This window comes from Recurvomyces mirabilis, assembly GCF_035927965.1.
Source record: "Recurvomyces mirabilis strain CCFEE 5264 chromosome Unknown scaffold_4, whole genome shotgun sequence".
Lineage (NCBI taxonomy): Eukaryota > Fungi > Ascomycota > Dothideomycetes > Mycosphaerellales > Teratosphaeriaceae > Recurvomyces > Recurvomyces mirabilis.
Genome location: NW_027041938.1, coordinates 41,351 through 66,022, shown reverse-complemented (window position 1 = coordinate 66,022; position 24,672 = coordinate 41,351). Strand labels below are relative to the sequence as shown.

Sequence of the window (24,672 nt, the reverse complement as noted above, 5' to 3'; positions counted from 1 at the left end):
TGCTTCGCACCGTCGTGCCTGAAGATGTGGTTGCGTCCACACCATCTCCAAATGCTGCTTCGTCGTTCGAGAGAGCTGAAGGACGAGGCGCGCTGACTCAACGAATTCAGCATGGATATATTTCAGGTTCGGCTTTGGTGATTGTGCCTGCCGAACGTGTGTTTCTGGACTCCAGCAGGTCTCAATGTAGCGGGTCTCGTGGCAAAGAGCCCGCGAATAGCTTCGGTGCAGATCGAGCAGGCTGCAGACATATAACATGGCCGGGCGGAAGAGTTGATCGGTCGTGTTCCTGACTGACACGGCTCAACCTCCCCTCTTCAAGATCTGCTCCATATGCTCATTGCTGTTCTTGTACGTCTGCTCTAGATAGTTCAACTTCTTGTCCAGGTTCGAAAGCTCCTTTTTAATATCTTCTGCCTCCTTGGCTTGTCGCTTCTTTACGTCGTCTGTGCTGGTCAACACGAACCTGTGCCACATCAGTCATGTCTCACATCCGTCCGATAGAGTGCTCGTGAGGTCATACATCCTGCCAACACCATCGTACACAGGAGTTTTGGCGGGCAGAGCATCGATCTCCGTATCGGAGAGCTGTAGCATCCGACTCTCGCGATTTTTCGAGGCGATCTGAGAACGAACGATGCCTAGTTGTTGCTCGGCAAAGGCAGCTTTCGAGGAGATCTCTTGTAGGAGCTGTCCTTCGTGAGCATATGTTCCAAGTGATAAGCCACGCTGTTACAAACCTGCTGCAGCTTCTCGTTCGGTATAGCCATGTTCACACCAGATGCGGCATATGCTCTTGGAGATGGAGAAGCACGTGAGAATTGTGTCCGTCAGCAGCACGACAATCACATGCCAAACTTCAAACCATCAAATGCGGCTCTGCTGCCATGTGGAGACATGACGCAGAACTGCCGGCAGTCCCGGTTGATTTGTTAGCAACTTTCTTTGCTGGTACGAGGAGCCTCCTTATTCTAAAAGCAAACCTGTCTGGTACAGGAGGAGAGGCCGAAATACTTTCACGACCGACCAGCAACAGACATCACACTCTAGCTGGGCAGTCCTCTTCTCAAACCAGCAACCATGCCATCATGGCTCCCATCAATAGCATACCCGCCCGCTCGTGACGATGGCTACTGGGCTCCTATCACCTCCACACTAGACTGGTGTGAAGAGAACTACTACGCGACAAGATACTCCGCCGAGATCGTCAACACGTTGACCAATCTCCTCTTCATCTTCCTCGCTTTCAAGGGAATGTACAACTGCTACACTAATGGTCACGACCGCATCTTCTTCATCACCTTCGTCGGCTACCTTATAGTCGGAAGTGGGAGTTTCGCCTTCCACACCACGCTCAAATACCCCATGCAGCTCGTCGATGAGTTGTCCATGATCTACACCACCTGTCTCATGTTCTGGGCCACCTTCGAGCACAAGCGTGCGCAGCCGATCCCAACACTCCTGGGTATATCTGTCGCCAGTCTCGCGGCTTTCATCACAGGCTACTATCATTACCTGCAGGACCCGACGTTTCACCAGAATGCTTACGCAATCCTAACTGCGTTGGTCTTGTTCAGGAGCATGTATATCATGGAGGTCAGCTTACGACCATACTTTAAGAAGATGTCGGACAGTGGAGGTGTAGGGAAGTTGGAGAGGAGTAGAGAGGATACGAGAGATAAGAAGATCATTGGACAGATGTGGATGCTCATTGCTTGCGGCTTGTCCACCTTCCTCGGAGGCTTTGTGATCTGGAGCTTGGACAATGTGTATTGCTCGAAACTGCGCAGTTGGCGACATGAGATCGGTCTGCCATGGGGTATTGTGCTGGAAGGCCATGGATGGTGGCATCTCATGACGGGTTATGGTGCTTACATGTATATCGTAAGCAGACTTTGGACTCCTTTGACCTTGTGGCCGTGCTGACATCCAATCACAGATCTGGGGGATATGGCTGCGGCACTGCTTGAACGGCAAGCAGGACGAATATGTGCTGGTCTGGCCGAGCATGTTCACCTCCATACCTCGTATTGACCGGCGACGGGCTGAGAATGGCCATACGAATGGTAGCCTCAAGAAGGCACAGTAGATACATACACGGGGCGATGTGTACCTAATATAGATCACGTGATAGAGAAAGGCATATTTACAAGCACAGATCGATTCGCGTGCTTGGTACCGTTGTAGGATCTTGTGGTAGAAGGTCAGACGGGCCAGTTAAAGTCCAGACGAGCTGAGCAATATGCAGGTGCTGTGGGCTCATTGCTTGTGATCTCCACACCTTTCGGATTTCGTTCCGAATTGCTTCCAGCTCGAGCTCCATATCATCGTAGCATCACGGCTGATCGTTTCCGAGATCATCAGCTGTTCTTGTATGTAGTTCTCTGGTGGGGAGTAGCAACAGCTAGCTAGTTGCATGACACAGAACTCGTGCATGTAACCGCGTGACGGGCTTCATCTTGACTCGAGTGCCTTTGCAGAGAGGTAAGCTTACAAATGGCGGGCTTCTCATCTTGATCTTCCTGATGTATGGGTGTAGCACGTCATGCAATTAAGCGACAAGGATGTCCTTGGGATGCATCGATGCATACAGACCTTTCAGGTACCTTGTCGCTGCCACACTGTCGGTGCGTCACCTGCCGAAATGCGCAGAGATACTGTATAAATTCTCAGATTGAGTTGTGAAATAATGGCTTGCTGAAGGCAAGCCACAAGAGATAATAAACTGTCGCAGTACTCCGTTAGTGGGTCTCGAGGCTCAGTTTTGGCGAGACACGCGCCATGTAAGCCAAAGGTCTACTTGCGACTAGGTTTCGAGTACTCCAGTGAACTTGTGCCAGACAACAATAACCATTGGCTCCTGGTCTCGACGCATACTCACAGCACGCTCGACGATGGTTGTAGAGCTATCGTGGAGCAGCATCGATTAGAGAATGTGAATCGCGCGATGCGGCAGACCTTCTCCGATGCAACTCGCGTTCGAGGTGAAGTCGGGACATTACGGCCGTGATGAGACGGGGGAGGAAGTCGATGCCGACGAAACCACGGCGATGCCCAGTTTTTTGGCCGGCTTCTGCCGAGACCACGCACCACGAAACCACGATTGTGGAGTCCGGAGGGCGCGGAGGTCTTTGGGGAGGAAACGAGCAAGACAATCCTTCTCACCAGGAAGCCTTTGTCTTGGATCAGACTTACTTGGACCTTGCGGGCTGTACAGGCAACACAGTTGTGCTTGCACACTCTACCAACTCTGATGCATCAACGGCACGAACTAACGGCAAAGACTGCATGGCATGTGAGCTCGTGAGAAAAAAGGCGGGTATGGGTGGGGTGCAGCAGACAGACGCACGCACCCCAGGCCGATCGAAGGTTGACAAGGTGTGAGCCATTTCCGTGGCGGAGATAACTCGCTACTGCCCTCCCGGACTAGTCGTGGATGTCTGCTTGGTATTCATAATCTAGGGTTTGAGTATATGACGGCGGCGATGCCCCTCTGCATCGCGGCTGCGTGTGGTGAGGTTGATTTCTCTTCATTACCAAAAACATCTTTTTATATGGCCTTGAACTGCTCTGACAGCATAATTGGCTGAACAAAAGACGACTATAGCTTGCGGACTCGTCGAGATGGGCTCAATGGCAGGAGACCCGGATCTCTCGGACTCCTCCGCATCGCCGGAACCATCTGGCATTGCGCAGACACAAGCACCGAAAAGGACAGCAGATGCAGCAGGGCTCAGGCCTGGAGGTCGACCAGCGAAGAGTGTCAAGCGAAGAGCATCGAAGGCTTGCCAATGCTGTCGAGCCAGGAAAGTTCGATGCAATGTTGTCGAACACGGAGCACCGTGCACAAACTGTCGATTAGACGAAGTCGATTGCATTGTCTCTGAGAGCAAGCGGAAGAAGTAAGGCTGAGATCGGAATCTGTAATGGTTCCCACTAACGATAGTATTGTAGGAAGTGGTCTAACAACGACAATGGCGACGACTCACTTCAACATCTGGGTGGCATAGACGACGATGACATCGCGGGATTACCCATGACAGCACATGCGCCGTATGAGCCACTGAAGAGGAACACGGAGCACAAGCCGCACGCTCTATGTATGTGGCATTGATAGACATGTGTACCCAGGATACTGACAGCCACAAGACCAGGACTTGGGTCGAGATGTACCCTCGACCAACACACTATCGACTGCATCCTTGTACACGCCGAACATGCTCATGAATCTGCAACGACTTGGTCGAAAGCCATCGCTTGTTGAGACAGCACCAATGTTAGCAGGCCTGCCGACGCCAACCCAGCCTTCTTACCACCTTCCGAACTACGTTAAACCTTTGCCCACAAAGCTCAGTGCCGACGACATTCTGTATCTTGAGAAGAAAGGGGCCTTGGTGATTCCTCCGGTACCACTTCGTGACGAGCTCTTGCGATGTTACATCGAATTCATCTATCCTTTCATGCCTTCACTCGACGTCCACAACATGGTCCGGACAATCGATCGCAACGACGGTAGCCAGACTATCAGTCTGCTCTTACTGCAGTCCATCATGTTTGCGGGTATCGCATCAGTCGATATGAGATATCTCAAAGCTGCTGGCTACGACACAAGAAGAGATGCTAGAAGGGACTTTTTCGCGAAAACGAGACTGCTCTACGATTTCGATATCGAAGCGGATCGTGTCTCGCTGATCCAGTCTCTGCTGTTGATGACATACTGGTATGAGACTCCAGACGATCAGAAGGACAGTCACCATTGGATGGGCATTGCCGTATCGCTCTCGCACACGATCGGACTGCACCGTAATCCAGAAAAGTCGGCAGCGATGGACAAACCACGACAACGTTTATGGAAGCGGATATGGTGGTCAACATACATGCGTGATCGGCTAGTAGCTCTGGGAATGCGGAGGCCGACTCGCATAAAAGACGCAGATTTCGATGTTCCGATGCTGGAGCTGGAAGACTTCGAGTGCGACGTCCTGTCCGAAGGCCCTTCATGTATTCCGGCCGATTGCACAACTCTGCGTAGTGCAGAGAAGCAGCGGGAGCTGGCGATCATGTGTGTTGAAAAAGCCAAGCTCTGCGTAAGCATCAGCAATGTGCTTTCAGTGCAGTACTCTGTGCTACACAACAATCATGGAATCGTAAGCGATCAGGGTACGACACGCGTGACCATGATGCTGGTAGCCAGGCGACATGACCCAGAGATCAACGAAGTGCAGGCTTGTGATATCGAGCTCAAGCAATGGAAGGATGATCTGGCCGAAGAAGCAAAGTATGTTGAGCCAAGCTGGAGCGATGTCGACTCTGGGAACGACGACATTGTACTGAATCGCTCATTATTGCACATGGTCTACTATGCAGCATTATCAGCACTGCATCGACCGCAAGTGCTTCCCTCAACTGCGATGCCACCACGTAGCACGCAGTCCGACCAACTAGAGACTTCTCGCAAAGCAGTTCGACTGGCGGCAAGTGAAATCACTAGCATTGCCAATCGTCTGTATAACCTAGACCTGGTCCGCTTTTTACCGTCTCCAGGGATCACGGTGCTACTGCCTGCCATCATCATCCATCTTCTCGATATTAAAGCACCCGACGAGACCACACGGAAGACCAGTCTCCAAGGCTTCTGTCAATGTATGCAGATCATGGCTCGTCTCCGCGACATCTATGCCGCAGCAGACTACTCTACCGCCTTCCTCGAAGCCGCCATACGCAAGGCCGAGATCACACTTCCGCAGAAGTCGAACGAGATGAAGGAGCCACGCAATATCATAACTTCTGCTCAAGGACTGATGGAAGCCGGGCGTCGTCTGACTTCTGGCCAGGACTCCGGCGCCCTTACACCACCTCCTGACGCCCATCAGAACGGTGATCACCATCATCACCACGATCAGCTAACCGACGACGACATCGCGCACAAGCTGAACACCTACCTCGCCAGCACACCACCGGACTCAGACCATCAACCTAGCATCAATGACGGGCCAATGGTCATAGACGGTGCCATGCAAATCCCTCTTATGGATTTCGAGCCCGACTTCGACAGCATGATCAATTTGGATGCTGCGGGCGAAGGGTGGCTGATGGAGGATGGTGGGTTTGTGGGCGGAGAGAGTAGTGGTTTCACTATGGATGTGGGCTGGATGAAGAGTATTTCCAAGGATGGTGGGCTGGAGATGCCTGTTATTGATGAGGTGGATGAGGTTGTTGAGGAGGGGATTGGTGGTGATGTTTAGAGTTTCTTGATAGAATGTCAGCACTATGAAGTAACGTAGCCTGTACGAAATTAGATACTTATTACATATCAGTCTTCGGCTCTTAGCTGCTCAACACTTCCAGCAAATAATACCCACAGCATGTACATGTATGTGTGCTTTCTGGCAAGACAGAAGCTTTCGTAAGCGCTCGGGCCTGCTTAGACTACTGAGGTGAACTTCGAGAACCGTCTGCGAACGCTATCCATCCTTCTCTATACATGTCTATTACATGCATCTGCGAAGGTCATATATAAGATCTTTACGGCTTGAGGACCTGACCTATCGCGTAGTCCGATCATAACAGCCAACAAGCATCTCGACCATGGCAGATAGTGTCCTTCAACCGAGCTCGTTAGCTGATCTACAAACCATCTTCTCAGGCAACACGTACGTCGCGATAGACTTTTACGCAGACTGGTAAGTGACATATCCGGCTCCTGGTACTATTCTGATCACTAACACTTTACATAGGTGTGGGCCTTGCAAAGTCATCTCCCCCGTCTTCGCCAAGCTTGGCAAGAAACACGGCATCGCAGGCACCCTCGCCTTCGCCAAAGTCAACGTCGACAATGCAAAAGACATCGCCCAGAAGTATCAAATCTCTGCCATGCCGACTTTCATGTTTTTCAAGGACGGCAAACAGGTCGGCGTCAATGGACAGCCTATGATTAGAGGCGCCGATGCAAAGAGTCTGAATGCTGCAGCCGAGAAGCTGGGAGGGTTGGCGAAGAAGAAAGTGGAGGGATCGTAGCGTACGAACGAGGGAGAGGCTTCGTTGCAACGACGGACGATAGAGATGTACGCCTGCAGCTTCCTGTATGAGCATAGCATGGCAAGATCTGCGCGGAAGAGGAATGACCATGATGATGCCATTACATGATGACCATGAGATCGTCTTCACTGTACCATCAAGCAAACTTATGTTTTTGAGGACGGCTGTATGGTAATGATGCCCAATCCGTTCGGGGCCATCGACCTTCGTTACTGGTATGGTATGCCGATAGGTCTACAGAGAAGCTTGACTTCACATCACTAAGTATCTGCTTCCTGTGCCAGCATGTCATCCCATGATCATCGGCCCAAAGTCGTAAACTTATCTTCGATAGATTGCAACACACACCGGACGGCCACATGCTGACGAGCGAAGCGACTCTACTGCAATGGTTTGTCCGCAGCCCAGATGTGGCGTTGACACAGCCTTACCGTTGCATGAATATATAGATCTTCGAAAAGATCTCCTGATCGACCTCTTCCCTGGGCAATCATCACCTCGCCAAATGACATCTATCATTTCGACCACTGTTGGGCAGTCCAGGAGCACCGTGCTTGGTCCTCTGCCCACAACATTTACTCCGTTTGCGACATGCACACTCGCAGTCGCGCATTGCAATGGTTTGTCGTAGCCATCTTGATCTGGCGCCGTTACTGCTCTCCCGAGCAGCTGGAGTGAGAAATGTTGGACTGCAGAGCCACCAGCAAGCATATCCTGCCCACGAATTGTCTACTGAGCCAGGTTCGCTATACGACATGGACAGTCCGGTCAAGTTCCTGACGATCAGTGGCTTGACAACGGAAGTGCAGGAGCGGCGTGAACTGCAAGGCAATGCAACTCATGCTGGTCGATCTGCTCCCGATGTGACAGCATAAGAGTTGAAGTAATGCTCTCAAAATTGTGAGCATGGTGCAGGCATCATTTTGGCGTGATTTTCCTGAAAATGACTAAGACGATCGCATTGGAGAGTGTCACGTCGGAACAAGAGGGATGCAAATGTGCGTCATGTCTTCGTATATTGGAAGAGTATGTACAACGTCTTAAGGCCTAACAAGAGCGTGGTTGGACGTTGTCTTTGGAATCGTTTGTGCCACTTTTCAGGTTTCTACTGTAAGCAGGCTTGTTGTTATTAGTACCCGGTATCTGCTGCGGGCTCAGGATCGACACTAGAACTGCAGAGTAGGGTTGATGCTAAGCAGATCGTGGTTCTGATAGGACGCACAATGCGCCAACATGGCCCCCAAATTGGAGAACCATCCAAGCCACCGCGACACCTTTGGGGCCGCTAGAGCGCAGATCTAGAGCCGTTCCCAACCTGCTCCCATGCCCAAGCGTACTTTCGCCATACTGGTACCACCGTATAGCATTGCTTTGTGCGATCTCTGATGGCGGCCATCACTAGTCAGACGGCCACAGCGCCGTCCAACCGTACTCTGTTAGGCCCTCTCACCACTACCTTCACGCCTCCTGCGTGGTGTAACACCGCCGTGGCCAACTGCTTCGACCTCGCGAACTGCGGAACGCTTGCTTGGCTGGTCAGTTTCACCTGTCTCCAGATTGCCAGAACAATGCATTATCTGTACTAACAGCAACGAGGGACAAACATGCACTCAATACACCTCTGGCTACTGGATCCCGCAAGACACCACCCAATGTTGGCCTTCAGCTCCAAATGTCACCGAGACGTCGGCGTTCTCGACTGCGGGCGCTCTTTTGGGGTGGGGATTTGGTAAGAAACTCACTGATCACCTTGTTGTCGGTGTACGTGTGCTAACGATTCCGCAGTGAGTCTTTCCCCAAGCCCAGGTTCTGGGTCGGCACATCTGCTCCTTCCCGGTTCTGCACGGCTGACTCGCTTGCTTATGGAACCTGGTGCCGTCTACGTGAGCAAGCTGACGGCCAATGCAGTACAGTCCAGGAGTAATCTGCCCAGCAGGGTACACCGGCGCCTGTTCAGTAACCGCAGGAGGAACTACTTCTGGCATTGGCAGAATGCAATTCAAGATGATAGCCAATGAGACAGCCGTAGGGTGTTGTCCGATGTAAGTATAATGGTATCACCACTTGACGGTAGTGTTCACCTGCTTACCGGATGTGTGCAGTGGCTACGGCTGCACGATCGACAACAGCAACCACCAAACATGCATCAGCGTCGTACAGAGCTATCAGACGGTCTCAATAGCAAGCTGTGTTTCTTCAAGCCCAGGGAGCGTGACTAGCTTCGCCATACCTACAGACGCAAGCTGGTCGGAGTCAAGCAGTTCTGGAATCGAGTCCATCACAGCTTTCACGGTCGAGGCACCGTTGATCGACATTCGGTGGCGTCCCCGAGATCTCGTCGCCCTAAGCACATCGATGTCAGCCGCCACCGTGTCCTCGACAGGTTCAACCTCAACCTCATCGCAAACAGGGTCCCCGACTCCTAATCCTGGACTGAGCACCACTGCAAAGGTTGCCATTGGCGTGGTGATCCCGGTAGTAATTCTCGCGCTTATCGCTGGAGCGCTCCTAGTCTGGCGACGCCGACGAACTCGTCAGAAAGGCCAGGGAGCACAGGTCGCACACCACTACCAAGAAGTGAAGCCACATTCTCCCGATCATAACACGGCCGAACTTCGAGGCGAGCAGGTATACGAGATGGAGAACTCCGCCAGGCAGCCAGAGTTGGACAACGGAAAGCATGCGGTGCAAGAGAGACATGAGCTCGCTGGCGATGATCCTGTCAGAGATCTACCGAAGCCATGATTTCAGCAGCGAGAATGTTGCCTCTAATTGTACATGAGCGATCGCGAGGACCTACAGTGTTGAATTTGCAGCTCACAGTATACGATCTAGTGCTTTTATATGTCAATGATGCATTCATCAGTATATTTCTCCGTTTTCGGTTGTTTGTTCCCTTTCGGCCATCTTGACATGAGCTAAATTCACAGTATGCGTACATTACCACGCTTCACACAATCCTGTACATATACGTCCCATTACAGCCGCGTGTTGACAAATGACTGGAACTGCGGCAGACTAAGAGCTTGCAGGTGATCCTCGCTCTGATTATTGCCCTCGTCGACATCGGCTGCGGCACGGAAAGCTTCGCCGAATGACTGAGTGCTGGCCACAAAGCTATCCCACAACTCGCTGTCGACGCTCTCGATGCGCTTGCCGTGCATTGGTACGCTCTGCTGAACGTCAGTCGTGGTTGTTTGATGTTAAAGAGGAAATCGTAACGCACTTCTAAGAAGTTCAAGCATCGTCTTAGTGAGTCGTTCTCGTGGGCATGTCGCCTACATAACTCCTTTATCCTCCTGACAGCATCCGCTGTCTCGTTGACTGTGGGCCCACCAGCATTACTGGTGACGAACAGCGTCAAGCAAGCAGAAGTGAATGTGATGATAAACTTGATGAACCATAATGAGGAGTTGAAGAGTGAGGATGCTTCGAGCTTTTCAACCAGCCATACAGCTTGCATGCCTGCCTTGATGCAGGCACTGCCACATGCATAGGCTTTGAGACTTGTCCGGCTGCCGTTGCCGGCGTTTCGTAGTGCGTGGTGCAGGAATGGGCGATAAAGAACCATTTGTACGTGAGCGTAGTATAAGCGGAGCATCAGTTGCGACCTGCTTTTGTCAGTGTTCCTGAAGACTACATTGTCATGCATTTCTACACGTCTCACCTCATAGTCACACTGTCTCCAACATGGGTCTCGCTGAGCGGCGTCTGCTGTAGCCGCTCGAGCCACTGTTCAAGCTTTTCCTGCTATTGATGAGTATCAGCACAGTCAGGGCCAGGCCAGTAGCGACTTCCCTACCTCAGTCGCAACGATCTTGCTATACTCGACTCCATAAGTGCCGTTCTTCGTCTCGATCGGCCGGGTGAACGGATGGTTGGTCTCCACCGTAGTTGCGAGGATCTGTATTAGTTGTGCGTGCATATACGTCCCATACATCGGATCTTTGTAGTCGATCGCATTCGGTGGTGCGAGCAATGCACGCTCCGGATCGATATCCCGTAGTGTTCGTGGGAGGCCCAGCGCTGTTGTTACATATGTATCGGTCATTGATAAGACTGTAAAGATGACTTGCCGAGTCCTTCGCTCCTCCTCGGGCATGTCTCTATTGACAAGATCGCTGTAGATGCCCATCTGCAATGCGGCAGCGACGGCCATGCAGATATAGCTGTAGCATGTTGACATCATCGAAGCTCCGTTGGTGTAGGTGATCATGCACAGGAGTGTTTGTAATGAGATCACATCCTGACAGCTTGCCGGATCGAGAAGTGCACGACTTGCGCGAAAGTAGCGAAGGCCATTCAGCGTTATAGGTCCCTTTCGTCCCTGTAACAGCACAGGCCGGAACAACCGACCAAGTGCGATGACGGCATATATCAACGCCAATGGCTTCCTTGTATGGGGCGTGCTCTCGGCCTCGATTTCGTGGAACACAGTGTCGGCCATTTGGTTGAGTGTGGATCGATCGAGGAATTGCATATTGCATGTGGCCTCACCGAGCACAACGTCAATGGCCTCATCCACATTCTCTCGGCTTGGCAGGAGCGCAAATGCCTCCCACGAGATGGACATGTTGGACTCGGGAGGCGCGATTTCGAAACCACTGGCCAGATCATTGTCGTCCTCTTCGTCCCCGTTCTCATGGCGCATACCGGACACGTGTTGACACAGTCTGTGGACTCGCCCGAGCAAGCTAAGGCCACCGAAATGATGAGGATTGAGATCGTGTCGATGAGTGACTGGAGTGCGTTCGTCCACTGGTGCACTTCTCGCACCATTCTTCCGCGTATCAACGATAGTCTCGATAATGTCGTCTGGCGGACTCTCCTTCACAGTCGTTGATGGTGAGCTTTGACTCTCAAGTGCTTGTGAGTCGCTTCTCGACAGCGACAAAGTTGCAGGATGGCCTAGAAGTGCTTCAAGTTCGCTGACTTTCTTCTCAAGGGACTGTATGTATTCAGTCGAAGTCATTCGGCCGCCATCTTCGTACACGCAGGCTGTCATACTCATGAGTAATGCGCTTTGTGTGCTCCTCTACCAAACATGAACATACCCAATTTGCTCATCGCGCATGGCTCACATGGCGTCTGACCATCGCACCTTGCCTTCCTTCGTCTACAATTTGCCTGAGAAATGGATGAGCACAGAATTTCAACAGCGTGTGCCTCTTTCCCTCGCCGCATCACACTTACACAAGCCCGTGAAACTCGTTGCCGTTTGCCTGGCTTACCGAGGTCGTCCATCATGCTCATCATCGCATCGCCAGGACACTACAACAACGTTCCTCTATACTCTCCACCAGCAAGCACGAGAAGATATCTTTCGTCAAAAGGTCGGCTCCCCGAAAAGTGATCCGCGACTTAGCTCCGTTCGGCTCTGCTCGGCGGAGGACCGAGGGCAAATCTTCCTATAGTATAGCTGGTTGTTTCTTTGCGTTTTTGAGTTACCAGTTGTGAACGACGAAGAGACTGGTGCCAACGCCAACGCCAAGTTCGACGGGTCCACATCCGAACCGCACACCCGGCAGTAGCAGTGCCGATCAGTTCCGCACATACATCTATGTCCCTCAGCCGTCATTGTCATTGTTGTCATGAAATATATCTCTGCTACGCACAGTACCGCGACAAGCCGAGACTCAATTGCATCGACGCTGGGAGCATGTTGATGAAACAAGCGGCTGCCAAGGAGACGATCTCGCCATCTTGGAAGCAAATTATCTCTATCATCAACGGGTATCATCTACTTCAAATCCTCATCGCTAAGCGTCTCGCCTCGCCGACTAGCAAGATATATACGCCCACTCTCATACACACCCAGATACAGCCCACTCCCCAACATCGTCCAAACGGCTCTCAGCGCACCGCCTCTGAACAAACCTTTCACGCCATGCTCGGCCATGATCTCTTGGGCAATCTGCATGCTGCCCTTGGAGCTCGCTGGCTTCGCAACGCTCTTCGCTGCTTCAATGACATTCTCCTTCGCAGTCTTTAAGGTCTCGGTGGCAGTCTTCCCTACAGCGTCCTTCGCCGACTCGGCATTTTTCATAATAGGCCTTTGGTCCTGTGCAGCACTTTCCGCCGCAGCAAGCATGATCCGCGTCTTCACAACATCTATTGGCGTCGTCACGACTGCCGCAATGCTGCCTCCTGTGCCCGCGCTGACCGCCGTGATCAACCCGCTCTCTAGTATTGTGTTTGTCCTCGTCCCATTATCGTCTCTATGCTTTCTTATGCTTTGCTTTATTCTCTCAAACATCGGAAACTGCAAGGCTGTGAACGGGAGGTTTCTGCTGGCCAGCGCAGTGTATCCTCTCCATAATGCAAAGGGATTACTCCGAAACCGCTTCATGGTCTCGAGTGTCGCATTGACTCGTGGTCGGTCGGTCTTGGAGTTATCCACCATTTGAGCATTCTGCTTGATGACTTCCGCTGGCGTGAGGATGGCGCACGAGACTAGCTCAGCAGCTCCAGATGCCATGGAATGTAAGAGAGGCTGTGGTAGAAGATTCGACCCAGCCCATTGTGGATTGTGCTGTTGCAATGTCCATTTGATTCCCTCGTATGTGGTAAAGAAGGCGCCAGAGGACGGCAGGGTTGCTATTATGACACTGCCAACGCCTTGATAGACGCCTCGGAACATCGATCGACTGACGGCATTGTTAGGGCCATTTGTGTAGAGCTTCTTGTAGTCTGGTGATTGTAGGCGAGTCTTGATCGTATCAAGTGGGTAGACAATGAGGTCGACTGTGAATGCGGCGAAAGCCCCTGCTATCCAGATATCGACATTGCGGTTTTCGGACATCGAGCACGGAACCAAGGCTTAGTGGTGTGCAACGAGTGAACAATAATACTTGTGAGCTTTGCTCGAGTATATGCACTTCGATCTGATAAGGATCCAGACGACAAGCTTGGCCGAGGTCGGCGGCCGAGGCATTGTTGTGATGTCACCAGTCTCGAGCAATATCCATTGCGATGAGATATATTGCGAACACCAACACTTCCCTGTGATCGAGCGTTTGGGAGAGACGATCATATCGACGCCCCCCATCTTTTAGACCTGCTCTAGATCGAGTTGATCCGTTTGTAGACAGGCATGATTATCTAGACTATGGAACATGTGCAGTAGTAGACTCCGTATCAACGCCTCGCTGAATGGCAATGATCCGCTTATAGTACATCATCTAGAGCTCTGTGCTGATGCTGACAGGGCTAACCCATCCATGCCCAAAACTTACCCCAAAGAGTGGTCGGTATTGCCTCTTCGAAATGCATTTCCTCAATCTCCTTCCTCCCAGTATCAAGATCGGCCTCGATCGGCTTAACGAAGTTCGTCCTGTAGATAGCCTTGTGGCCGCCGTATAGTATCGCAAACAAGATCAAGCTGATGTAAGCCACGAAAAACGACTTGGTGTCCCACGGCATGAATGAGGTGAAGCCTTGAGTCAAGATGATGATGACGTTGAAGATGATGCCGTACCAGGTGAACCACGGCTGGCCCATGGCCTTGTATGGTAGAGTATCCCGGCTGACACCACGAGCCTTCAAGGCACGCATGAAGGCGATGTGCGAGATGCCGATGCAGGTCCAACTAATGAAACCAGCGACACCTGTGATGTTGACGAACCAGTTGAAGACTTCTCCACCCGAGGCTGATTCATTCAAGAAACCTAACAAGCCGAATGCTGCTGTGAAGGCGACAGCGACATATGGCACACCGCTAGCTGTGGTCTTATTAAAGAATTGGGGTGCATTGCCATCGTTTGCTAGACCCACGATGATGCGGGAGCCAGAGTAGACGTTTGAGTTGGCGGCGCTGAGGACGACCGTCAATAGGACCGCGTTGATCAAGCTTGGAAGGACCTTGACGCCGGCCAACTGCGCAGCAATGACAAATGGCGAGGATGCTGCGCTGGTGGTGCCGTTGAGGAGATCGGGGTTGTCGTATGGTACCAGGAGACCGATGAAGAAGATGCTGCCGACAAAGAAGAACAGGATGCGGTAGAATGTCTTCTTGATGGCGGCCGGGACTGTTTTGCGCGGATTGTTGGTTTCGCCGGCAGCAATACCGACAAGCTCAGTGCCTTGATACGAGAACCCTGCTTGAATCATGACTGCCCAGAAGCCGACGAACTTGGCCAATGCTGGCTGGCGAGTCAGGATATATGGTGCAAAGGCACCCGGGTTGCCCCAAGTGTGAAAGCCCAGGTACCCGTGTTGACCAGCTCCAGCATCGATGCAGATGCCAAAGATTAGGAAGCCAAGCACAGTGAGGACCTTGATGGAAGCAAAGTAGAATTCGATCTCGCCGTAGAAGGACACCGGCAGGAAGTTGAGAGCGGTAATCACGACCCAGAACACACCGATGAAGATGCCCACATTGAGCTCTGGCGACCAGTACTGGATGATGAGACCACTAGCCGTGAGCTCGAGTGCGTAAGTGATGGCCCATGAGAACCAATAGATCCACCCCATAGCAAATCCCAAGCTGGGATCCACGAATCGAGCAGCGTATGCAGTGAATGCTCCGGAGATGGGAATGTAGGTAGCCATCTCCCCAAGCGCAACCATAACCGAGTAGACCAAAGTGCCGACGAAGGCGTACGCAATGAGCGCACCAGCAGGACCGGCATTAGCGAGTGCACCACCAGAACCAATGAAGAGGCCTGTTCCAATAGTTCCACCGATGGCGATCATCTGAAGGTGCCGTGACTGTAGACGACGCTGCAATTGCACTGTGGTGCCGACCTGGACTTCCGACTTCTCGACATCGTGGTACGATCCCTCCTTAGGCGATGAAGTGACCGAATAGTCATAGGGTTGTGCAGTAGCGACCTCCGGCGTCTTCTCCTTGGCACCGTGGTCGTCCATGTTATTAGAGTGTAAATTGTAGATGTGTCGATATTCCGATCCGCCTCTATCGCAAGACTCTATGAGCGACGGTGCGCCAGTTGCTGAGTCACTCGTTTGCTACGTGACCGTCGTCCGGGTCAAGGCCGTCAAGGAATGAAGATAGTTTGAGCACGTGGACAACACAAACAGCGAAAATGTGAAACGTGAATAGAATAGTCAACACTCACTCGACTTACCGTAGTATTTGTACGTAAAATTGTGGTTCACTCACCACTCTTGCTGACTCTATCGTGTTGGTGCAAGCGCAGTGAAGATTCTGCTCCGTGGTTGCCGTTTGATGGGCGAACTCGCGCCCTTCCAAGCCGAGCTAGGCCGTCTTTAGCCAGTGAAGTCAGATTTGCTTCCACTTTTCTTCCGAACCCTCATCTGCGAGGCGTTCGAAAGAGACAATTCTATCCGGGCTGTTTATCGTGGTGCACATCTTTTGTGTTGCCCTCACTATAACATTGTCGCACCCGCCCGAGCATTGATCGGCTTCTATCGTCGAGGCGCGAATAATGCCAGCCTACGGGCCGACTCAATGCTGTGTCAGGTCACGACAGTGGAGAGGATGTGCCACGAGCTCATGGTTCTTCATTTATATTCAATCGCTGCTTGGTAGATCCCGCATGCTGTGTTGCCCATGTACCTCCTGCAATGCTACGCTCCAGCGCTTCTATCAATGTTCTAATAACGTCTGGCTAACTCTAAACCGCCAATACCACTTGATTGAGTATTCACAAGGAAGCGAGCGGCTGCGCGTCCTTGTATTCCTCGCTGAAATCAGCCTTCTTGCTTTTGAATGTCCAGTTGGCAGCTTGCCACTGATTGCCGAATGCAAGACCTGGGTGAAACGCCGTCAAGCAGATCGTGGCAATCGCAAGCATAGTCCCATCAAGCACCAAGAAATCAGTCTCATCATTCCAGAGAGCACCGTTGAAGCCGCCCCAGAGTTCGGCGACACGGAAGATTGAACGGATCAGCACCACCACGGTCGCGAGCAGGAGACTAGCCATGAACACCTTGAACAGCATCCGGCTTCGAGCGTGCTTCTTCGCTGGGTTCTGATCCAGCACGCCACGTCGGCAGCGTAGGGAAAAGTCCGCTACCACGATCAGGAACGCTGCAAGACTGACAGCTTGAAGCACCAGACCTGCTATCATAGTGTTGATGCCTGGCTGAGCGGCCTGATGTGTATTGGCAGTATCTGCAATACCGCCACCGGCAGCCTGGAGGACGAGCGAGAGAAAGTCCGAGGCCATGAATATGATGGCGATGGTCCTGGGAGCTAGTCTGGAATTCGTCTGGCCGTACAGCACGATTGTGCGGGTGAGGCAGAGATAGATGGCGGCCGAGATAAAGACGGGGGCGATGGTGAGACAGATCAGATAGCTATACTTGGTCAGCTTGCGTCCGAGACATGATATGAGCGATGTGCTTACATCAGAAATCCATTGGAGTCGAACGGGTTATCATGGAGCATGATTCTGGCAGCGTAGCCTACTACTTCGAGCACGAGGCCGAACAGCATACCAGCCATGAAGCCCCAGGTCTTGTAGTAGATGCCCAGTCCGAGTTGTGGTAGCAGGAACACGCCGAAGAAGACTGCGAAGAATATGTTTCCACCATAGTTTGGGATGTAGTTGAAGCTGCTCTGTGCTAGACAGCAAGTTTCGAGTGTGCAGAGATTGGAGGGGATGTCGATGTTGCAGCCGGCATATGGATCGATTGCCATGGTGGTGTCGGGTCCTTGGTGTCTGGGCTTGGGCTTGTGGTCAAGGTGTAAGTTGAAGTGAGTGCTTTGGACGGCTGAAGAATTGAAGAGCGAGAGGTGGTAAATTGCAACGGCTCGTGGTATTGAAGAGGGTGAGTACAGCGAGTGTACCCAAGACATAAACAGCAGCACAACGAAGTCGCGATATATATCCTCACTTGTACTATACCCTACCACTTCGCTCTCACAAGGAAGTCATTGCGAAGTGGCCAAGCATGCGTGCGCGGCATGACAGATCCACACGATTGGCTCGTTTGACAGAGCATCGTCGCTGTGGATATCACATTCGTAGGCAGACAGATTCTTGCCGTCTGCAATGGCCTTTGAGACGGTACGAAGATAGCAGGAACGTGGCTTAGAGTTTGGTGGATTCAGATGAGTGGGGCTGGACAAAGGGGTTTGATTGGCTGGCTCGTAGGCTGGTCAAAAGCTTGGGCACGATGTACGAGAGATCCACCATCAGCCCTCTCAGATCTTCTTTGTAGGCATAGTTTTATTGCAGACACGACATCATGCACAGCCCTCAACATTGACTTCTCGGAGGCATTGTGACTATATTATCGTGTTCAGATAGGCACCGGCTCGATCATTGCGCCGTACTCCATTATTGCTGGTTGCCTCCATTGGTTTCCATCCCCCTCATTACTGCGCACAGTGCACATCAGATTAGCATGCTAAGCGAAGTATCTGACCACCTAGGCGACAGGATATTGATGAGAGATGAACCGAGAATGCATGTCTCCCAGCCCTGTATGCGCTTATTAAGGACGGCCAGTGATCTTTGTAAGAAACCCGCTGCCTTCGGTGAGCTTCAATGCCATGCACATGCACATGCACAGCCTACAAGCCATCAAGGGCTAACAATGCAGGGAGACTGCTATCGCCAGAATGTCACTACCGGCCATTCGGGACGACGTGCTATGATTCGCTGTGCTCTTACTCAGACATGAACCATGTCCTTTCTAGGAAATTCTCGCGAGTCTCGGGCCATTCAGAAACTCGATAAGCAAATCCAATCTGACCACACTGTGTCCCGGTAAACGTGGGCAACTCAGCCTGTTCAAAGCTGGCTGCCACGGCCAGGATTGACTGTGGATCTAAGCGCATTTGTAAGACTGACTTAAATGCTATACAGAATACGCCGTGGTCTTCTCTGCGTCACACAATCCCACCTGCCTGTACATTGCGCACACACATGTACCTTGCAAACCCATGTGTCCCTGCGTGCCCTTAGATCGCCAACAAACGCCATGCACCAGAACGCTATCACAGCACGAACCGCTTCTTCACCGCATATTCGCGACATGGTCACCGGAACTCCATCGCCCCGACACATCCCCTATCCTCGACATGCTCCAGCTCCAACTGTTGATACTTCTCACTCTTCGCATGATAATATATCCCGCTGACCTTACCCGAACACTGGTTGAAGCAAATGTAATAGAAGCCCTCGAAACTCGCCCCTGTGATCGTCTTAACTCGATGATCAGGCACTAAAAAGTACTCCTTCCACCGCATGAAGAGATGTTCCTGGGTAGACGCCTTGTCGCCGCTTCGAAGTGTGAAGTTCGGGTTCTTGGATTGTTTGGCTAGGGGTCGCCAAGCTGGGAAGCGTGCCCAGTGTTGGAGGTCCACTTTCTCGCTGCTGCCCCATGATGGGTGAGTGGTTTTGAAGAGGTATTTGGAGCCGATGATCTCGCCTTCGAAGAAGGTTGTTAGGGTTGGGTGGTCGTCAGTAAGTCCTTGTATCCGGAGGTAGCCCGTCAGAACAGAAGCGGAGATGTCGACGGATTTAATCTCTACGTCGACGCTGTAGACTTGACGGTCTGATTGCTGCGTGCCGCGGAATTTGGAGCCCGGGCGAAGGAAAGAGGTTGTGGTTGGGATGTGCCGCTGCGAAGTAGGGTCAGGTATTGTAGATGGTCACGTGGCTGGGGTGAGGACATACTCTTGGCTTCTCATCTGGGAAGGTGAGGTATAGTGGTTCATCCGACGATGCTATAGCGGTATGCGACATTGATTGAGCCAATCGTGTCTCGCTCTCAATGGGAGCATCTGGAGATGCAGCAGCACTTGGCGAGTCAACCTCGATCCCGGCATCCTCGATATGTTCCCCCTTTTCATGCACTTCTGTTTGTGACTCTTCTATTGGTCGATGTTGCATTTCAGGCTCCGGCGTAGGTTGCTGCGCAGGTATGGGTGCATCTTCCACCACTACGACGCCCTCGTCCTCGATCTGACCGTCATCGTTCACAGCAGCATCATATCGTTCCTCTCTCGGCGCATAGTGTTCCCGCTCCTCCTCGGGTGGACAGCTAGTGAAGCTGGCACGTGACGACGAAGGTTCGACTGGTGGTGAAGGTGGTATAATTACTTCTTCCGGAGTAGGCATGGTTGATGGTGAATGGTAACTGATATCTCATCAAGCTCTAAAAGCTGGTTGAGCATACGTCACATTGTCGTCCTGCGCAGGTCAATTTCCCGTTCAACGTTGAGATGGCGGGAGAAGAGTCGATATCCAGCCAGAGGTGTGTCGAAAGGGTATCGTCTTCTACTCGTCTTCCTCGTGGTGTCTCCAGACCAATGACCAATGACGATCCGCGCGGGCGGGAGACTTTGGTGGAGAAGTCACTCGGCCCGAAACCCTGACCGCGGCGTCTCCATCACCACCACGCAATCATCCTTCTCCCTTCAAGTTCATCGTCTCGACTCCACCCCCACACGATCCACTCGTGCAACTTGTTGTTGTAGAAAGCGACAGTCATTTGCTCAGCCTCTACGGCAACGGGCTCCCGGGAATATGACGCTGTGTGCTGGTCTGTTGATCACATATCATGCATGCATGCAGCAGCGCTTGGCACGATGAGGCGTAGCCGTCAGGTCCCAAAGACGGCCTCAGCCTCCTGTGCTGTCAAAGCGGCTGTTCTGACCATGGCCAAGTATATGAGGTTCAACCTTGGACGCATGACTACAGCAACATTATTCACAACTGATGAAGCTTTGAGTATGTCCGTCTTATGTACCAGCCCGGAGATATCTTGTTTGATGGCAAAGGCGATGAGTGCGGCCAAGCCTTTCTGTTGATGCACATCACAGGTGGACGCAAAGCTTTGCACCGTGAGAACTTCTCGCAAACTCCTGCCTGGGATCATTCAGGAAAGCTGATAGAACCAATAAGCCAACAAGACGAGTGGGAATTCTGGACTCCCGTGTTGTTGACTTGCTGGTATCTGGACTTCAACGGTACGGAGATCGGACCTAAGATTTATAACATGGTGCTCCGGCCTTTTGCTGGCAAGTGCAGCATATATCAAGACTTGGCTCGACCGCTTGCACTATGCCCCGAGCGTGCAGCGTGGGGAAATCTGCTTCTCTCTCGTAGTAAGCCTTTCATCGAAGCAAGCTAAACCAAGCACTGGTCTTATGCCGGTCGACAACTACCAGAGATGTCCGTACGATTAAATGGTCGGGCACACTCCAGTGTGCGTTCATATTGTGCGCAGGTGAAGCCTGATCAAGAGGTATCGCTCCGAATAAAGCTTCTGATTTTGCGTACTGACCCGTGCGTGCCAGCTCGCGATAGACTGCGTTATCGACCACTCTACAGCTTTGACACAACTGGCGAGGTCAGGATGCAGCTCCAGCGTCACTTTCGGCCATGAGTCGCGGCTCCGCAGTGATCCACGCGAGACATTCGAGCTAATCCACTGTTCTGATCGGGTTTGTACACGCTGCACCGATGTTTGGGACGACAGCTACTGTGATACCGAGGAATGGTTACGCTCCCGAAAGCAGCTTGGCATTCTGTCCAAAGCTATCGCGCCTCGCGACCTCATGCAAGATGCACGAGTCGAAAGATTAATCCTTCCAGTGTCCATCCGGATCCTCGGCTACTCTCTCGCTCAGCATGTCTGGCTTCCACTACACATCGATGGATTGAGTCCCGTTATCAGCAGTGGACCTTCTTTCCACCGTCTGGTGCTACCGCCGAGACTCAAGAAGATTATACAAGCACCTGTGGAGATGCGCGCGAGACGGGATAGAGCGCCGCAGATCTCTGGGTCGCTCGCGAACACTCGAAGCCTTCGTACCCATGTCTGTAACACCGTCATGCTCTTCCATGGCGCGCCCGGAGTCGGTAAAACGTCTGCTGCTGAGGCTGTAAGCCAGTCCTTGAATCGGCCGCTTCTGTCCTTCTCGACGGCGGTGCTGGGGTCGGAGCCCGTAGTATTCGAGCGGAAATTGACCACTTTATTGATACTCGCGCATAAATGGCAATGCATGGTGTGCTTGGAGGAGGCAGACCAGCTGGTTGCGCAAAGGGACCGAACGGACAGTAGTGTGATAAGCTCCCATGAGATACACTGCACTTTTGCACAAGCTATCGGGCTGATACGTTCGTTAGGATTTCCCCAGCACCTCGATGCATTTCCGGGTGTCATCATCGCGATCAAAAACCGAGTCGGCACTTTTGACGAGTCACTAAGGTCACGAATACACGTCCCGATCTAATTCCCGCAGCTGGACAAAGCCTCGTCGACGGAAATATGGAACATGACGATCCAGAATATGAGAGAGCAGTACCCGGAGCTCATGATTCATCAACGGCAATTAATGAGGTTTGTTGAGTCTGCACGGCACATTGAGAAATGGAACGGTCGATAAATCGGCAATGCGTGTGAGACTGCTGCGATGCTTGCGAGGTACGACAAGGAGCCTTTTAATGTGCAGCATCTGGAGACCGTGGCTGAAACCACACGGGAGTTTGAGCAATATCTTGATGATGTACGCGGTGTGAACAAAGTTCGAGAGAGCGGGTGATTACCGTGAGAAGCGTGCGTCTCCTTCAGCTGGCCGCAGATTGGATCGTTGGTATTACGGAGCAGCAGAGGGAGCGGAGGACGTTGATGCCAACTGAGCCTCTACTCTGAGGAATACCAACGTATCAGTCCTTTGGTAAGAGGACTAAGAGGACACCTGACTGCCTCGTCGTCGGCGCCAAGTCATCATTTGCTTCGCTGATTACATTCGCGAACCCTGCCCTGGTAGACTTCACATAGGTCTCCACTTCTGCGATAACCAACGCATTACATTTCGTCATATCGCTTGTGAAGAGGATTATACTTGCGATAAAACTTCTTCTCTCGCTTTTCCTCTCTATTCTCCAGATGATTGAGCAAGAGCATTTTGTTACTCATTTCTTGTCTCTGGCTATGCAGCTGTTCTGCGAGCTGGCTGTTAGTCGCCTGCAGGCGTTTCATGCTGCGATCGCTTTCCAGGATCTTCTTATCAATCTCTTCTCTCTCAATCTTGATCTGCCGCTGTGCTTCCTTGTCGTGCGCCGCCAAGGCTTCTCGCATATCTGCTTCCAAGTCCTTCTTCTCCTTCTCCCATTGCATTCGCATGCGCTCGACCTGCGCCTCGACTTCCTTGCCGGCCCCAGTCTGATCGAGTGTCATGCCACCTTGCATCTCGCGCTGGATAGCGAGCTCGATGGTGGTCTTTTTCTGCACCAGACGATCGATGATCTGGAGCGCGGATGTGGCCTCATCGTCGTGACGGATCATCTGGCTGCCCTCGTCGATCATGGACTTCCAGAACGCTTTCTCAGTACGAAGCTGAGCTTCCCGGCTGCTCCCTTCTTCGGCGGTGACTTTGTTCCAGAAAGTTGTTGCTAGTACGACGTTCTTCAAGCCTTCATGGCCACACAGCTTCTTGAACATGCGAAGATTTTCTATTACCGCAGTCAGCGATACTGTGCGCAGTGGCCGCCGAACCCGTATTTACTCATCGCTGCTCCGGTGAAGCGGACATCCTGGATGCGGTGAAGGTATACAAGACCGCTCAGGAGCACTTTATGCGCATGTGCATCTTGCAACCAGGCGGCTATCTCACGTAACACATCCGTATCGGACTTGTATGTGTCATCAAAGCCCGGGGTGTCCAAGAGGTATATATTCCTGCCATTCGGAAGTGTCACAGGATACACCGCTACCTTGTTGGTACCTGTGGCAGTGACATCAGATTAATTCGTGCTTCTTACCTCATCGGTTGGCCGCATAACTTACATGATTCCATATTATGTCCAACCTCAACATCAAACTCAGATAGGTAGTTGATGAAGGTGGACTTGCCAGCACCTGTGACGCCCATGACGGCAATGACAACATCGTGTGGACTACAAGTGCCTCAGTGGAAGGTCAACCCCAGAAAAAAGGTGCTACTCACCGCACGAAGTACTCTGCAGGTGCAGGTGGCTTCTTGGCCACTGGATCAGATGATGAAGCTGGTGCAGACTGTTGCTGGCTGGCTGTAGTTGTCGTCGGAGCCCATCCATCTGCCTGGGCGGGGGGATCTTCACGCGAAGGCTCTTTGCGGACCTCTTGCTCAGCTGGTCGAGAAGGGAGTGTAGCGTCGTTCTCTACATGGTTTGCTGACTTGGCCGACGGCTGCGTCAAGGATCCCTGCCGCCTCATAGACGACGTTGGAAAAGCGCCAGGCATGGAGTCTTCTCGACTGGCTTTCCTATTGGCCTCTCGTGTATTGCGCTGCTCAGGCTAAGGTCCAGACAGCAACGGAACGAGGGCATTGCCCAGCCTTGCTGACCAGCTTCCCATCGCGCGTTGAATAGAGCTTGAGTGCTACGGCCCAAGCACAAAGATGCACTTTATTCCTACCAGCATAGCATTCCTAGTTGTGAAAGTTGAGTCCTTGCGATCGCCAGGTGTATAACGCTGATAAGGTTGAGGTGGGGTCGCGCATGATCGTCAGTGCTGGTAGCGCTGCTACTAGCCACTATGGCTGCATAAGGGCGCACGTTACATGCGATTTTGGCCCCATTCCTCGGGGACAGTTATGTGTTCGAAGATGTGTGTCTGCAGGGCTACGTCGCATGCCTGGACACAATTTGCTGCCTGATCTCCTCCATCGACCGCGGTCGTACCATCAACCCAACGCGAAACCACTGTTAC

At 52.1% G+C, this 24,672-nt stretch overlaps 11 protein-coding genes across 11 annotated transcripts; 4 read left to right on the top strand and 7 right to left on the bottom strand.

Moving 5' to 3' along the window:
* Positions 1 to 303: 303 nt before the first annotated feature.
* On the bottom strand, positions 304 to 770 carry LTS14_001853 (uncharacterized protein; the record flags this gene model as incomplete). The annotated part of the gene is made up of 3 exons (XM_064834561.1): positions 304 to 466; positions 524 to 690; positions 741 to 770. The coding sequence occupies 3 exons, from the start codon at positions 768 to 770 to the stop codon at positions 304 to 306; spliced, it is 360 nt and encodes a 119-aa protein (XP_064697432.1).
* A 310-nt stretch (positions 771 to 1,080) lies between these two features.
* YDC1 (alkaline ceramidase ydc1) lies at positions 1,081 to 2,089 on the top strand (the record flags this gene model as incomplete). The annotated part of the gene is made up of 2 exons (XM_064834560.1): positions 1,081 to 1,884; positions 1,940 to 2,089. The coding sequence occupies 2 exons, from the start codon at positions 1,081 to 1,083 to the stop codon at positions 2,087 to 2,089; spliced, it is 954 nt and encodes a 317-aa protein (XP_064697431.1).
* Positions 2,090 to 3,624: 1,535 nt separating this feature from the next.
* Positions 3,625 to 6,245, top strand: LTS14_001851 (uncharacterized protein; the record flags this gene model as incomplete). Its single annotated transcript, XM_064834559.1, has 3 exons — positions 3,625 to 3,902; positions 3,955 to 4,100; positions 4,150 to 6,245. The coding sequence occupies 3 exons, from the start codon at positions 3,625 to 3,627 to the stop codon at positions 6,243 to 6,245; spliced, it is 2,520 nt and encodes an 839-aa protein (XP_064697430.1).
* Positions 6,246 to 6,588: 343 nt separating this feature from the next.
* On the top strand, positions 6,589 to 7,017 carry LTS14_001850 (uncharacterized protein; the record flags this gene model as incomplete). The annotated part of the gene is made up of 2 exons (XM_064834558.1): positions 6,589 to 6,683; positions 6,738 to 7,017. The coding sequence occupies 2 exons, from the start codon at positions 6,589 to 6,591 to the stop codon at positions 7,015 to 7,017; spliced, it is 375 nt and encodes a 124-aa protein (XP_064697429.1).
* A 2,013-nt stretch (positions 7,018 to 9,030) lies between these two features.
* On the top strand, positions 9,031 to 9,783 carry LTS14_001849 (uncharacterized protein; the record flags this gene model as incomplete). Its single annotated transcript, XM_064834557.1, has 2 exons — positions 9,031 to 9,080; positions 9,141 to 9,783. 2 exons carry the CDS (start codon positions 9,031 to 9,033, stop codon positions 9,781 to 9,783), a joined length of 693 nt encoding a protein of 230 aa, XP_064697428.1.
* A 233-nt stretch (positions 9,784 to 10,016) lies between these two features.
* On the bottom strand, positions 10,017 to 12,105 carry GIN1_1 (Gypsy retrotransposon integrase-like protein 1; the record flags this gene model as incomplete). Its single annotated transcript, XM_064834556.1, has 5 exons — positions 10,017 to 10,211; positions 10,265 to 10,649; positions 10,706 to 10,785; positions 10,841 to 12,036; positions 12,093 to 12,105. 5 exons carry the CDS (start codon positions 12,103 to 12,105, stop codon positions 10,017 to 10,019), a joined length of 1,869 nt encoding a protein of 622 aa, XP_064697427.1.
* Positions 12,106 to 12,778: 673 nt separating this feature from the next.
* LTS14_001847 (uncharacterized protein) lies at positions 12,779 to 13,840 on the bottom strand (the record flags this gene model as incomplete). Its single annotated transcript, XM_064834555.1, has 1 exon — positions 12,779 to 13,840. The coding sequence occupies one exon, from the start codon at positions 13,838 to 13,840 to the stop codon at positions 12,779 to 12,781; it is 1,062 nt and encodes a 353-aa protein (XP_064697426.1).
* A 379-nt stretch (positions 13,841 to 14,219) lies between these two features.
* On the bottom strand, positions 14,220 to 15,906 carry LYP1 (lysine permease; the record flags this gene model as incomplete). The annotated part of the gene is made up of 2 exons (XM_064834554.1): positions 14,220 to 14,227; positions 14,274 to 15,906. The coding sequence occupies 2 exons, from the start codon at positions 15,904 to 15,906 to the stop codon at positions 14,220 to 14,222; spliced, it is 1,641 nt and encodes a 546-aa protein (XP_064697425.1).
* Positions 15,907 to 16,664: 758 nt separating this feature from the next.
* On the bottom strand, positions 16,665 to 17,662 carry RSB1 (phospholipid-translocating ATPase rsb1; the record flags this gene model as incomplete). The annotated part of the gene is made up of 2 exons (XM_064834553.1): positions 16,665 to 17,319; positions 17,370 to 17,662. The coding sequence occupies 2 exons, from the start codon at positions 17,660 to 17,662 to the stop codon at positions 16,665 to 16,667; spliced, it is 948 nt and encodes a 315-aa protein (XP_064697424.1).
* A 1,347-nt stretch (positions 17,663 to 19,009) lies between these two features.
* Positions 19,010 to 20,093, bottom strand: LTS14_001844 (uncharacterized protein; the record flags this gene model as incomplete). The annotated part of the gene is made up of 2 exons (XM_064834552.1): positions 19,010 to 19,594; positions 19,650 to 20,093. The coding sequence occupies 2 exons, from the start codon at positions 20,091 to 20,093 to the stop codon at positions 19,010 to 19,012; spliced, it is 1,029 nt and encodes a 342-aa protein (XP_064697423.1).
* Positions 20,094 to 22,788: 2,695 nt separating this feature from the next.
* LTS14_001843 (uncharacterized protein) lies at positions 22,789 to 24,204 on the bottom strand (the record flags this gene model as incomplete). The annotated part of the gene is made up of 4 exons (XM_064834551.1): positions 22,789 to 23,435; positions 23,489 to 23,707; positions 23,770 to 23,879; positions 23,930 to 24,204. The coding sequence occupies 4 exons, from the start codon at positions 24,202 to 24,204 to the stop codon at positions 22,789 to 22,791; spliced, it is 1,251 nt and encodes a 416-aa protein (XP_064697422.1).
* Between the last annotated feature and the right edge of the window lie 468 nt (positions 24,205 to 24,672).